Source organism: Myxocyprinus asiaticus, chromosome 6 (assembly GCF_019703515.2).
Source record: "Myxocyprinus asiaticus isolate MX2 ecotype Aquarium Trade chromosome 6, UBuf_Myxa_2, whole genome shotgun sequence".
Lineage (NCBI taxonomy): Eukaryota > Metazoa > Chordata > Actinopteri > Cypriniformes > Catostomidae > Myxocyprinus > Myxocyprinus asiaticus.
This window is the reverse complement of record NC_059349.1, coordinates 56,052,280-56,068,130: the sequence shown is the minus strand read 5'-3', so window position 1 is coordinate 56,068,130 and position 15,851 is coordinate 56,052,280. Positions and strand designations below refer to the sequence as shown.

At 36.9% G+C, this 15,851-nt stretch overlaps 1 protein-coding gene across 1 annotated transcript in view; it reads left to right on the top strand.

Moving 5' to 3' along the window:
* Positions 1–15,851, top strand: part of LOC127443057 (receptor-type tyrosine-protein phosphatase S-like) — a 201,302-nt gene that overhangs the window by 83,013 nt on the left and 102,438 nt on the right. The window contains exon 6 of the mRNA XM_051701542.1: positions 2,737–2,925. Within this exon, the coding sequence (XP_051557502.1) occupies positions 2,737–2,925 (189 nt within the window). The remainder of the gene's footprint in view (positions 1–2,736; positions 2,926–15,851) is intronic.

Sequence of the window (15,851 nt, the reverse complement as noted above, 5' to 3'; positions counted from 1 at the left end):
GGAGGGAACAAGACGTTGTGTCGATGTAGTAACACTAGGGGTCGCCCTTGGGAGCCCCGAACACCTCTGATCTTTGAAAAAAGGCCAATGGGAATTGGCGAGTGGTATTTGCATGCCGCTCCCCCGGACATACGGGTATAAAAGGAGCTGGCTCGCAACCACTCATTCAGGTTTTGTACTGAGGAGCCGAGATAAGGTCCCGGCCATTTCAGCGAGTAGTTCAGTGTTGTGGCAAGAGGGACACAACGTCTCATTCCCTCCTTCAGGGAACGGAGGTTACGAAAGTAACCAGGACGTTCCCTATCTGTCACTCACTCGAAGTTGTGTCGATGTAGTGACACTAGGGGTCCCTATACAAAACGCCACAACAACTGAACTGTGTTACATGGACTGGCAGTGTGAGATGGGCAGAAGGTGGGAGCCCAGTCGAGTCCTCAGCGTCAGACTGGACAGCCCGCTCTCCGATGCTGCAATCGAGAGCTCATCCACTTTGCAAGTGCTGAAACGAGATTGCGAACTCGCCCTGAGACGAGCCGGCGGTCTCATCCCAGCAGGGCAAACGAGCGTACTGGGGAATGGGAGGTCCGTGGGGAGTTACCCGGTGGAGTGGCTCCCATTGGGGTCCCCAAATCACCCCCAGTGCTAACTGACGTGGCCTCAAACCCGTAGGTAGAAGGACCGAGGCGGGGTGCCACTGGGGTGGTCTTTCCCTCTAACGAAGGAAAAACCGCGACCGCAACGTTGCCAAGGGCGACCCCTAGTGTCACTACATCGACACAACGTCGAGTGAGTGACAGATAGAGAACAGTTCTGATTTGTCAGCAAATTAAAAAGTATTATTTAAGGATTGGTAGGATCAGCTATATGCATTGTAAAGTCCAGATTATAAGCTATAAAATGACACATCTTTTGTTCAGATCAAGCAAGTGGTTATTAATTTATTATGTAATTATTATATATTTTTTTGTTTTCCGCAGGGAGTGTCCTCCACTTGCCTAGTATGAGCTCAGTTCAATTAATCCTTCTATCAATAAAAATGTATATATTTTTAAATATGTTCAAAAAAGGAGTACCAAACTTGTCATAATTACTTAAAAAGAAGTTGATAAAAAAAAATCTAATGCAATATCTTGTGTTAATATGTGCAATTTGAGAGATTTATAAACAATCATAGTGGGCCGGTCAATTTTGACCGGGAACACAAAATGTGTTAGCACAAAACGAACACAACACAAGTGTTAAAACATGTTCCCGGTCTTATTGTGAAGGATTCATCAGTGCATGTTATTGTAAAGGAATAAAAATACTCGAAATGTAAAAAGTTGCTCCGCCCCTGAAAGAGCTTTTCTTTTTCAGCTGACATCATGAAGTCCGCTTCAGTTTCAACAAGCGTGTATCTTCGGTGTTTCAATAGGGCAGTCGTCTTCCAAAATCCACTGCAAACTGGTGTGGAATGCTCACTTTTTATGATCTAATCAATAGAGAGCGTCAGTCTGGTTCCGGAAGTAAAAAGCCCATCAATTTTCTCCATAGGTGAATTGATTTTTAACAATAACTTATAAACCTAAAAAGACAGATGAACCATGAGCTCTGAGGTTGTTATATGAAGGTATATGCTTCTGTTGAAGACATCAGTCCACGTTATTTCAACTTCATTTATTAAAAATCATGTTTAATAGCAGAATTCCTGGTGAAGAACTGCACTACCCATAATCCCAATGAAAGATCTACCAATCAGAGAATTGTGTCAAAAGAGCTCCACCCACTTCCGTGATGCACTGTGAATGATGCAGTCGACTCTCAAACTACTTATATATTTGTAAAAATCTGAATATTTTTCAAGAAAATGTCAATGTATTTTTTCTTATAATCAACAACTTTAAGTCAGTTTATAATTGGAGTACATCATTCACAGTGCATCATGGGATTGTAGTTCAATCCATCATTAAAGACGTTAAGTACACAGTCTTATACATTTGTCGTCTTGTTTGATTTTCAATTTTTTTTTGCTTCAAATCAAAGTTTGTAATGTTGTGATTCACCAAAGAGCTGGTTGATTTGGTTCATAGACTCTTTTATGAATGATTTTATCAATTAGGTGCTCTATTGTACAAAGCAAAACAACAATAGCATATTTATCTAAGGACAAATACACTGTGTAACATTAAAAACTAATGCTCGAGTTTAGAAATACTGTATGTTCCAGGCTTCAAATTGCTCAGTGTGGTCTTGAAAATAAAATCAAGTCCCGCTCGATTTACTTTCACCATTACGTGTTTTCTTTTTGAATATATTGTTTCATTTAGAAGCACATCAGGAGTACAAATGCTTGTGAATGTCATTTCATGTTGATTTGAAGTGTACTTTAGAGGTTTCCACATGTTCAATACAGGTGAAGAGTGTAATTTGTGCGAATATATATATATATATATATATTTTCCAAATATGTTTCACAAACAGTCATACAATCCCTTCTAACCCCCGTCTGCCAATGGTCTACAGACAGGTAGCCCCAAACTCACACCATTGGTTGAGTCAGAAGTTGACATGCCATGATGCTCAAACAAACAAATGTTGTGAAAGTGTCACAGAGTCTCAGTGTTTACACTCTTCAGGAAGTCAAACTACCAATAGTTTACTGATAGTGACTCACAACATTAAAGTGAGAAACAAGAAAGTGTTTGTGAAACTGTAATGCATCATTATTCATTCATCTTATGTTCTCCTGCTCTTCAGAGGACTTGCTGCCATTTGGTTTCCCAAGCATTGACATGGGTCCACAGCTGAAGGTGGTGGAGAGAACTCGAACGGCGACCATGATGTGTGCGGCCAGTGGAATCCCTGATCCAGAGATCTCCTGGTTTAAAGACTTCTTGCCCGTCGAGCCGGCGCTCAGTCAAGGGCGAATCAAACAGCTGCGATCAGGTATGTGATAGATCTGACATCGATCAAGTGTTTATCAGGTCTGATGAAAGCATTTAAATTAAACATTGCTGGAGTAATTAACAGTAGTGATGCAATTAACTTAAAGGAATAGTTCACAGAAAAATGTAAATTCTGTCATCATGTACTCACACTCATGTCATTCCAAGCTTGGATGCTTTCTTCAGTGGAACACAAAAGGAGATGTTAGACAGAATGACAGCCACAATTACCATTAAAGGAATATTCTGGGTTCAATACAAGTTTAATCCTTTAAGCTCTGAAGTTGTTTTTAAAGATTTCCTGTTTTAGTGGCATACCCAAAAATTAAAGGCTTATAACTCGACAAAAAACAAAAACAAATATAGCTGCAAGCAGCAATGACCAGCCCAAGCACAGCTGGTCCATTTCCACCCAGTGACTTTTGGAAAACAGTGCAAGGAGGGCACATGTATTTTGCATTTGACGTTGTTTTAAACATTTTTTAAGCAATTTGAGTAAATATAAAAGGACAATTTTAAAGTCAGTTGTAAGTGCCACACTTCCTGCTGCCAGGTGGTGGCGTTATGACCGTGACCCACAATAGCCACATCAATATGATCAGCCCGCAAGGCCAAACATATGACTCAATTTTGATGTAAATCACAAGATGCACGCAGAAGATATGAAACACATGCTGTTTCCCATTTTCCCCCCATAGCAACACCATCTGATATATCAAAAATCTGTTCGCAATTTAGCATCGAAAGTGTCTTGGCATGATGTTGCCCGCATTTGTTACCTGTAACATGAATCCCCTAGGAGGAGTATTTTAAATTCCAGAGCATGCATTTTTCAAACAATCCAAAATGGCTGACATCCTGTTGGGCGGAGCTTAAGACTGGCAGGGTGAAAGTTGTCCAGCTTGATGAGATCTACAGTTGTGATCACTATCCTTAAATAAAAGACAGGTTTTTTTGCATGATCAGTCATATTTTCAAAATCAATGCCAAAATGTCACAATTTCTGCCAGGGTATGCAAACTTTTGAGCACAACTATATATGTGTACAAAGTTTGGTGACGGTAGCTCAAAAGGGATGTGCTATAGAGCCCCCCGAATATGCCCATCTTCTAGGTGCCGCTACAGAGACCCCCCTGCATGCCCCCCCTCCAACTTTGCCAACCCTTAATGGTCAACGACTCACTCTGATGTTTGTGCAAACCTTCAAGAGTTTTCACACATGTTAAGTACCCCTAAAGTACCGAAAACCTTGAAAAGAAGAAGAAGAATACTTAGAAGAACAATAGGGCTTCCGCACTTTCAATGCTTGGGCTCTAAAGGAGTGTCAAGTGTTTGGTATCATTGTAAAGAAAACTTTTCAAATTTTTTCATGATATACATTATGATACATTCTGAGACTCTCAGCCTAAGAAACTGATGAAAAAAAATGGAGCCAAAAATGTACTTAAAAAAAAATATATATATATATATATATATATTTCTTATCACCATCTCCTGGTGGCCATATGTAACATTGTGCTTCATGTGGATTATCTAATGATCTATACATCTGATTACCTTGTGTGTGGACTCGTTTGAAAGATAAGCACCTCCTCTAAGTAAAGGTATGTGATATTTTATATTCTATGAGTGAAACAAATAGGCTGGTTGTATTTTACTCTTTGAGAGATTTCCAACAACATATGACACATGGTTATTTGATCAGTTTTATTTTTTTACTGATTACAATAATATGTACAGAGCAAAATTATTAATAAATGATAAAAACGGAACATTTCTGATTCGTCTGCAAATTTCAAAGCACTTGTTCAGTTTTGGTCATAATGTCTACATGCATTGGAAAGTAGAGCTTCTAAACTTTCAAACGATACCTATTTTGTGTCGGTCAAGACTGTGATGATCATTTTTTTCTCACAGTAATAAACATTATCTCACAAATTATGTTGATTGAGCTTGAACTCAGAATATTCCTTTAACTTTCATTGTAGCTTTAATGTAGTTTACTGGTTTTTGTTACTAACTTGTAGTGTAACTAATTACTTTTTTAAAGGGTAGTTTGTCTGTAGTTGAACTACTTTAAATGACAAACTACAGTTTCACAGTAACTCCTACAGCACTTCTGTGGACTTCTGCAGTGTGTATTTAAACTGTTACATTGGTGTTTTTTACAGCAGTTTGAAGTATAGTGCCTCATATGAAGGAGTATATCTGAAATAAACTCTAAAAACACTGTCGGTACACTTCAGACTGAATGAAAGGTGTGATTACTGCACAGATTAGCTGGTAACGCTGGATGGAGGTTTCCTCTCTATTATACTCACACTCACAGGAAGCTGCTGAAGTGAGAAGTTATTTCTGAAATGACCTCTTATCACAAGACTTTTTCAGCATGTGTGATTTTATACAGTAGCTTTGACTACAATGACGTGTGGAGACTAAACATGATGTAATGTGGGAAGTTTCTGGTTATTTGACTGTCTGCATATTTATCTGTGTTTCTGCTCCATTCTTAAGACATAGATGATAGTTTTCTCTAGTGCCATTCATTTATATTTTTGAGTTTGTTGAATTTATTGTATTATGCAATCCAACTTCAATTGTTTAGTTGATACAGCTAATTTGTCCTTAGTTGAGTAAACTAAAAAATATGAATAATGTCGACTTCCGCTAGTGTGAGACGTGGTACACGGAGCTCCTGAATAATTTCATCGAAATGATCCTCCCTAAAGATGTTTAACACGACGAAAGTACTTTCTTTAAAATAATAACTCTGTTGCACTTCGAACATTTTGATAAATATGCTGAATCCAAAGAAAACGGACAATAAGAAAGAAGATGCTCAAGAGATGAAACTGCCATTATCGGACCCTCCGCCATGGTTCCATGCAGAAATGGAAAAGGGATTTCTCAGAATTCAGGAGTTAATCGACGAATGCCTGAGTAAGTTTGCAGAATCCTTGGAGAAAATTATTAATGAACTACAGTCAATAAATCTGAGAATGGTGGAGGTAGAAACAAAGCAAAGTGAGATGGAAGAAGCAGTAATGGGCCTTCACAAAGATATCGCGGATGTCAAGTTGGCTATTGACGACGAAATTAAACAGTTGAAAGACAAAATTGATGAACTCGAAAATCAATCTCAACGTCAGAATTTACATCTTGTCGGTTTCCCAGAGGGAGTGGAAGGTAGAAACCCTGTGGATTTTTTGAAGGAATGGCTACCTAAGATTCTGGGGAAGGAGGACGAGATGTACGAAATTGAAAGAGCCCATCGCACTTTGCAACGACGACCAGCGGAAAATGGCAAGCCACGGGCTATTCTGATTCGTCTTCTTCGGTATAGAGACACACTTAAGATCCTCAATGCAGCTAGAGAAAAGGGCAAGCTCACCTATGGCAACTCTACTATCATGATATTTCGTGACATGTCATTGACCTTGTTCAGAAAGCGACAAGAATTCAGCACGCTCAAAAGAATTCTACGTAATAACGACGTCACTTATGCTATGCTTCATCCTGCGACGTTGAGGATTCAGCTGCCGGAGGGACAAATATCCTTTAACTCCAAAGCATCAGCAGAGACTTATCTTCGACAGCATCATCCACACTTGACTGCCGGATAAGACACCAGCAAATGGCATATCAAAGAATTCCGGGGATCCATAGTAAACTCTACTAAAGTAATCACCCAAAAACCATGCAAGAATAACTGTACCAAAGTAACAGGGTTGAGTGGTTTTTCTTTTGGATGAACATTAACGATACAATTCTGTCAAGGGTAAACTATATATTTAAAATCCGGTTTGAGAAAAACGTGATTTTATTTATCATATTTTGGACTTTGATCGTTTTCTTACCTTGATTGTTAAATTGTTTAGTAAACTGTGTGAATTCCGGGATTGATACTAGGTTTGTTCGAAGTAAATAATATGTTCGCTTGACAGTACATAATATAAGTCAAACATTTGATGGGTTTAGACAAGGAAGAGGAAGTCAAGTTCGACTGCATGCTGTGGTGCACAATCAGTCATGGGGGTTCAAAGTTTCACACTTCGTTTGGGGAAGTGGTGGGAGTGGTAGGGGGGGTGGACAGAACACATTTTAGTTATTTAATTTTGGGGCTGTTTAGAGATAATTTCTTAAGATGCCCCTAGATGCAAATATAACAACTAATCTATAGTTAATGTCAAGTATACTGAATTATAAGTATGTTACTTGGAATGTCAATGGGTTAAATCAAAGACTTAAAAGGGAAAAAGTCATTCTATACCTTAGAAAACATAATATTGGAATCGCTTTGCTACAAGAAACACATTTGACTGATTCTGAACATCAAAATCTTAAAAAGCAGTGGCCTGGACAGGCTTTCTTTTCTTCCTTTACATCACAATCCAGAGGGGTGGTTATACTTATTGACAAAAAGATACCCTTTCAAATGGAATCTGTTGATAAAGACAAATTCGGTAGATATATTATTTTAAGAGGAATAATTGCTATGCAAAGAATAATCTTGGTAAATGTATACCGTCCTGAAATGGAGGGTGCTGATTTTATTCATAGTCTATTTTTCATATTTGCATGTCCAATTGCAGAACTAATAATTGGAGGGGACTTTAATGTAGTCATGGACTCAGTACTAGACAGGTCATCTACCAAAGTGTCAGCATTAAGTCAAGCTGCCATAGCTTTGAAATACGAACTTTCAAGTTTTAATTTAATCGATATATGGAGATTTAAGAATAAAACAAAAAAATAGTATTCTTTCTACTCACATAGGCATAATAATTACTCCAGAATTTACTATTTTTTCTTTTCAAAAGCGATGGACTATTTGATTGAATTATGTGACTATCTACCAAGAATATTGTCAGATCATGCCCCTTTACTTATTTCAGTGCAAAATTCTTCGAAATTGCCGAATTGTAAGCTTTGGCGATTTAGCAACCATTTATTGAACAGTTCTGAAGCGTTGAGCTTCATAAATAATAATATAGACAACTTTATGATTACAAACAGCAATTCAGCTTCTTCAGGTATAATTTGGGAGGCTATGAAAGCATTCTTACAGAGCCAAATCATCAATTATTCTTCCAGTAAGAAAAACAATATCAAAATAGGTTACAATTACTCAAAAAAGACATTTTAACAATGGAAAGAGAACATTTTAAAACTAAAGATGCTCAGCTGTTTCAACAATTGCAATCCAAAAAAATTGGAATACAATATTTTGACATCCAAATGACATGTCAAGCAGAAAATGCACTTCTCAGATCACAATTATGAGCATGGGGATAAGATTGGAAAAGTATTAGCGTGGCAAATAAGAAAAAAAGAAATTAGTAAAACTATAACTACAATATGTTCGTCAGACAATAAACGTATTAAACACCCTAAATTAATTAACCAAGAATTCTTAGATTTTTATAAATTGCTGTACAAGTCTCAAGGAGTAGATGTAGCTGAAAGCCAAAATGTTTTAAGCAAATTGGATATCCCAGTCTCAGATAATGACCGAGAAGAACTTGAGAAAGAAATTTCGAAAGAAGAGATTCAATTTGCAGTTGTTGCACTGGCTGGAGGTAGAACACCTGGTTTGGACGATTTCTCGATGGATTTTTATAAAACTTTTGTTTATAAATTAGCCAATCTGATGCTTTCGATGTATACGGAGGCAATTCATAAAAAATAATTACCAGAGACTTTAAATCAGGCTTTAATTACAGTTTTGCTGAAACCTGGCAAAGACTCTAATCTGTGTACCTCATACCGACCAATCTCACTGCTTAATTTTGACTATAAAATTCTCACTAAAATGATCGCGTTACAGTTAGAGCAGGTTTTGCCTAGTTTAATTCATATGGATCAAACTGGATTTATTAAAAATAGATCCTCCTTTGATAACATACGGAGGCTTATGAATATTATTTACTCTGCAAAACAAAAAGATTCTCCGGTGATTGCTCTTTCTTTGGACGCAGAAAAAGCTTTCGACCAAGTAGAATGGCCTTATTTGATAGCTATTTTGCAAAAAATGAATTTCGGCCCTAGATATGATTTGTATGTTTTATGTAGGTCCATCGGCAACCGTCCGTACTAACTCCGATTTATCGTCGCACTTTAATTTGTCAAGGAGAACCAGACAGGGAGTTCCTCTATCTCCACTACTTTTTGCACTAGCGGTGGAACCCCTGGCCATTGCAATACGGGCACATGAATCAATCTATGGGCTAGAGATAGGAGGCTAAGTACACCAAATATCATTGTATGTGGATGATGTTATGTTATATCTAACTAACCATGAATCATCTCTGCCTACCTTATCTCAATTATTGGAAAACTTTAGAGAAATATCTGGATATAAAATTAATATAAATAAAAGTGTTATGATGCCACTGAATGTGGCTGTGGAGAAAATGACCTTAAATAACATCCCTTTTTCATGGAATTCAGAAAAGATAGTTTATTTAGGACTAAATATTCCTTCGAAGTTGGAAGAAGCATATTCTTTGAATTATTCCCCATTACTTAAAAAGGTAATGAGAGATCTGGAAAGATGGAACTCACTACTGTTATCACTAATTGGCAGGATAAATTGCATAAAAATGAACGTTCTTCTCAATTTTTATATTTATTTCAAACTCTTCTGATTTCTATCCCACAAAAGTTTTTTAATAATCTTAATAGCTCGATTACAAAATGTATTTGGAATAATAAAACTCCAAGGGTTAAACTTAAGACATTACACATGGCATTTAAAAAAGGTGGATTACACTCCCAGATTTTTTGCTTTATTTCTGGGCAGCACAAATGAGAGCGGTATGGTTTTGGCAGATGAATAGTACATCTCCACTTGCATGGATACAAATTGAAAAATATCATGCAGGAGAAATACCTCTAGACAAGGCTTTATTCATTCGCCTGACTTGTGTTACGAAGAAGGTTAATAACCCATTCATTAGACACACTTGCAAATTGGGGTTTGAGATCAAGAAAATATTTAAATGGCTACTACCAGTATATAACAATACTCCATTTCACTGCAACCCGTCTCTTCCTGAGGTGCTATGAGATGGGATAACATAATGTTGGTATGAAAAGGGCATTTAAGTGTTTGGAGATTTATATGAGGAGGACACACTCATGACATTTGAACAATTGAGAACAACGTTTTATCTTCCTGTTAAACAGTTTTTTTTAAATATTTACAGGTGAGACATTATATTACTACTTTACAAGGAGGTCATTTAAGGCCTCTCTCCTCACTCTCAATAGACAATATTATAAGAGAGAAAAAAGGGTCCAAAGGCTTTGTGTCTTATATGTATACCAACTTCATTGACTTGTGTGGGGAGGATGTATCATTTTCTAGACTTAAATGGGAAAAAGATCTGGAATGTACTTTTGAACAAGATACTTGGGAATTCATTTGTAAAAATGCTTTAATATTTTCCTATAACAGTAGGCATAGATTACAGTTTAATATTATACACAGGGTATACTACACACCTGAAAGATTACACAAGATAAGTGATTCATATTCAGAATGCTGTCCTAGATGTAAAACAGAGGTTGGTACATTATTGCGTATGTTTTGGACTTGTTCGGAACTTGAAACCTATTGGAGAAATATAATACAAAATATTGACAAGATTATTAATGTTAAACTTCCATCTGATCCGAGATTTATGTTATTGGGGGATGAATCAGTCCTCCAACTTGATCAAAGGAAGAATTTATGTTTTGTTAAGATGGCTCTGATAGCAGCAAAGAAATGTATAGCTATACAATGGAAATCAGAAGAACCACCCAGTCATATTGTATGGCTTAGAGAACTTTCGTCCTATGTTCCTGTTGAAAAAATAATGTTTAATCTAAAAAAAAACAAAAAAACACGGGGCGTATTGAATATATGAATAATTTGGATATTACATTGATTGCAAATGCTGATGCGATAATGTAACTCTAACCTATGTTTTTTATTTATTTATTTGTTTATTTATTTTTTATCTTACACATCAGCTTAATGCCTTGTAATAATGTCCATTTAAGTGTTCTGTCTATTGAGGGGTGGGATAGGGGTGGGATAGGGGTGGGAGGGTGGTTAGATAAGATTGTTTACTTGTATACTGAACTGATTCTGTAAATTGTTTATATGAAAATAATAAATATATTGAAAAAAAATATTAATAATGTCACTTAACTGTACAATTGATTGTTTGTCTCAGAAAAACGATTTCCTCCACAGCTGTGCTCGTTTAATGTCTCGTATCAATCTACACTCTCTTTATTCTCACATAATAATATCATTTACACTCAAATCAATATTATATGATTTATTTATTTGGTAAGTATTTGTGTAAGTAGGATAATGTTCAGTCAGCCGGTCATGATCATAAAATGAACCCCTTCATTGTGATACAAGACTTCTTCTCTCAGAGTCTGTCAGGGTTTATTTGGTGGTAATAACTGGTTTACTGTACATTATATCTTACATACATGTATTTCTGTATATATACATGTATTGTATATGTGATTTTTTTTATATATATATATATATATATATATATAAATACAGTACTGTGCAAAAGTTTTAGGCACTTGTGAAAAATGTTGCATAGTGAGGATGTCTTCAAAAATAATGAAATAAATAGTTTTCATTTATCACTTAATGTCACACAAAGTCCAGTAAACATAAAAAAGCTAAATCAATATTCTGTGATTTTTGCCTTTAAAACAGCCCCAATTCTCCGAGATACACCTGGACACAGTTTTTCTTGGTTGCTGGCAGATAGGATATTCCAAACTTCTTCTTTCTATTTAGTCTCAATTGCTTCTGTCTCTTCATGTAATCTCAGACTGACACGATGTTCAGTGGGGGGGCTCTGTGGGGGCCATGACATCTGTTGCAGGGCTCCCTGTTCTTCTATCTATTTAGTCTCAATTGCTTCTCTCTCTTCATGTAATCTCAGACTGACACGATGTTCAGTGGGGGGGCTCTGTGGGGGCCATGACATCTGTTGCAGGGCTCCCTGTTCTTCTATCTATTTAGTCTCAATTGCTTCTGTCTCTTTATGTAATCTCAGACTGACACGATGTTCAGTGGGGGGTTCTGTGGGGGTCATGACATCTGTTGCAGGGCTCCCTGTTCTTCTATCTATTTCAGCTGTCTCAATTGCTTCTCTCTCTTTATGTAATCTCAGACTGACACGATGTTCATTGGGGGGTCTGTGGGGGCCATGACATCTGTTGCAGGGCTCCCTGTTCTTCTATCTATTTAGTCTCAATTGCTTCTCTCTCTTTATGTAATCTCAGACTGACACGATGTTCAGTGGGGGGCTCTGTGGGGGCCATGACATCTGTTGCAGGGCTCCCTGTTCTTCTATCTATTTAGTCTCAATTGCTTCTGTCTCTTTATGTAATCTCAGACTGACACGATGTTCAGTGGGGGGTTCTGTGGGGGTCATGACATCTGTTGCAGGGCTCCCTGTTCTTCTATCTATTTCGGCTGTCTCAGTTGCTTCTGTCTCTTTATGTAATCTCAGACTGACACGATGTTCAGTGGGGGGCTCTGTGGGGGCCATGACATCTGTTGCAGGGCTCCCTGTTCTTCTATATATGTAGTCTCAGTTGCTTCTGTCTCTTTATGTAATCTCAGACTGACTCGATGTTCAGTGGGGGCTTTGTGGGGGTCATGACATCTGTTGCAGGGCTCCCTGTTCTTCTATCTATTTCAGCTGTCTCGATTGCTTCTGTCTCTTTATGTAATCTCAGACTGGCACGATGTTCAGTGGGGGGCTCTGTGGGGGCCATGATATCTGTTGCAGGGCTCCCTGTTCTTCTATTCTAATCTTTTCTATTTGCAAAAGTAATGTTTGGGAGTCTAACAATTATATTTCCTATTGACACACTAAAGCTGAAGATATAAATAACCATCTTATGACAATTGCTTTTGTGAAACATCTTATGTGCATAAGACTTTTGCACAGTACTGTGTATATATATGTGTGTGTGTGTGTGTGCATATTTTGTATATATATAACCAGCTTGATCTATGAGTGGATCATTTTCACCAGCAGCGGTTATATTTAAATGGCTTTCACTCAAAAATTTCATTGTGTTGTTTTTTTTTTCTTTGTTTTTTTTTCTCATTGTGTGTTTTGGTGTAAATTCTCAGGAGTGTTTGGTGAGTATTTGATTTTTCTAGACTAATCAAACTCCCTCTCCAGTCCTGCGGTTGACATTCAGCTCATGTCATCTTCCCTTCCTCCCTTGTTCCCTTCAGCTGTTCCCTAATGAGTGTGTCGTGACCTCACCCGACCCGTGGCATGACAGCACCGCGCTTTTGTCACCTGATAATGAAAACTGACTTTCTAAATAAGGAAACGCTTGTTTGTTTTAGTGGAGACTCGCGAGCCGATTCATAATTAATCAAAACTGGGTGAGCACACACACAAACAGATGCACACACTGTGCGTTCTCTGGCAAAAAAAAAAAAAAATGAGCTTCATTCCACCGTCTCCTCAAGAAAACCACTTTAGATCTTTCAGGCATGGTTTATTATTTTTTTGTATTTTTATTTATTTATTATTTATTTATTTATTTTATTTTTCTAGGCAGAGTTTTGAAAAGAATCCCAAATGAACTCACTCCAAGTACCAAATGTGATTAAAAATTGTCTCTGGCAATTAAATAAACTTTATTAGGAGCAGCTAAATAATGAAGCTATATGATGTTGCTGTAGTTCAACTGGTAGGGCATTGCGCTAGCAATGCCAAGATCATGGGTTTGATTCCCAGGGAACACACAAACTGATCAAATTTATACCTTAAATGCACTGTAAGTCGATTTGGATAAAAGCATCTGCCAAATGCAAAAATGTACAAATATTACACTCACATTGGTGCTGTTGTACCATATACCAGCGTTTATATTGACTACAGCAGCAATATTGCTCAAGATTTAGCAGTTCTTAATAAAATTTGAGTGCAGTTAATCAAGAACGAGACAGACAGTGAACATTAATTCACACATGATATTTTTAACAGTTGATACGACAAAGCAATCAAAAGTTATAGCATTACAAAAATAATTTATCATAGTGTCCAAAAACATCTCCAAACAAATAAAACATAATAATTGTACATAAGAACTAATTACACATGCAAACACAACAATGACTAAAGGTTTGCATAGCATGCAGACATGATTTTAGTAATGAGATTTCACAGAATGAGTTTCATTCTGTGTCATTTGAGTCATCATTGAGTCTGTGTCATGTATTTGGCGCCATCTCCTGGTGGTCATATGTAACATTGTGCTTCGTGTGGATTATCTAATGATCTATGCATCTGATTATCTTGTGTGTGGACTCGTTTAAAAGTTAATCACCTCCTCTAAGTAAAGGTATTTTTTTCCTTTTATTTTCATGAAGTTACAAGAGAAAATGCTGGCATATAAGCAACACCAACATAACTGTCAAAGACATATACTTAGCTATTACTCACTATATTTTTATCTGTGAGTAAAATAAAGAGGCTGGTTGTATTCTACTCTTTGAGAGCTTTCCAACAACATATGACACATGACTATTTGATGAGTTTGATGTTTTTACTGAATACAATAATTTGTACAGTATTATATGCAAATTTTATAAACGATCAAAATGTAACACTTCTGATTTGTCTGCAAATTTCAAAGCACATGTTCAGTTTAGGTCATAATGTCTACATGCATTGGAAAGTAGAGCTTCTAAACTTTCAAACGATACCTATTTAATGTTGGTCAAGACTGTAGTTATTAATATTCTGACGGTTTGTTTCTCGTGGGCCCATACGAGCTTAAATGCCTTAAATGGTGTTCTGTTATCGGTGTTAGGTCATAAACGGTTTAAGCATAAACTAATCGACATGCATAGTTTTTTGCCCATTATACTTATTTTTTGTGTCATGTAAACAACTTTAGCAGTGTTTTTATGTGCTTATCCAGTATATGCAACTGTTGTGCGCATGACTGTTTGCATTTTGACGTCAAAAGCAGAAAATAACCTGATGACTTCAAGTCTCATGTAAACGCTGTTTTCTTGCATTGCCGGATGTTTTGAATAGTTATCAGTGTATTGTTGTATAAATGGATATCAATGGATAATAAACTATTTCAAGTGAATTTTGTCAAATATTAAAGTAAATGTTGTGTAAAATGTGTTTCAGCGATCTTCTTGACTGTGATTAAACTGGACTGCTTTTATCAGCATTATATGGGTCATCGGTCCTGTCGCTGTATAGAGATCAGATCAGCTATTAAAGAATTCATGAGAATGAAATGAAACACAGACTGAAGATCAGTGAGATTGAGGGTTCATTCACTCATCACACGTGTGTTTACTGAAGCATCAGTGATGTTTAACATCTGATCTCTACTCATCCTCTGTCCCATGATGCTCTGGGGTTCTGTTGCCCGCCCGCACGCTCTCACTCTCTCCTGCATTCAACGATTCATTCATTTCTCCTCATTTCTCCCTCTTTCTCTTGTGCTAGAGATCTACATAATGTTGAAATTCAGTTACATTTGTTTATTTGCAGTGCCAGAAACTCCTCGAACTTGTACTCAGTCTCTGTGAGTGTTATATAAGAGAGGGTTTGATGTTTTTCTGTCTTGTCTTTTGAGACTATATTACCATAGAACGCACAGAGGGTGATGTGTCATGACAGGGTTATATGAAGGCAGTTTCAGAGTGACTGTGTGACGTGGAGTTCAATTAATCGTGTATCTGCTGATATTAAAACACATTATATAATTGTTTTGACTTTATTGTCTGTTCAGATTTCCTGGACAGAAATTCATCTTTGACACTGGCATAAAAAATACATCTTATCAGACAATACTGTACATCCACTTACATACCACATAATAAAGCACATGGAACACACA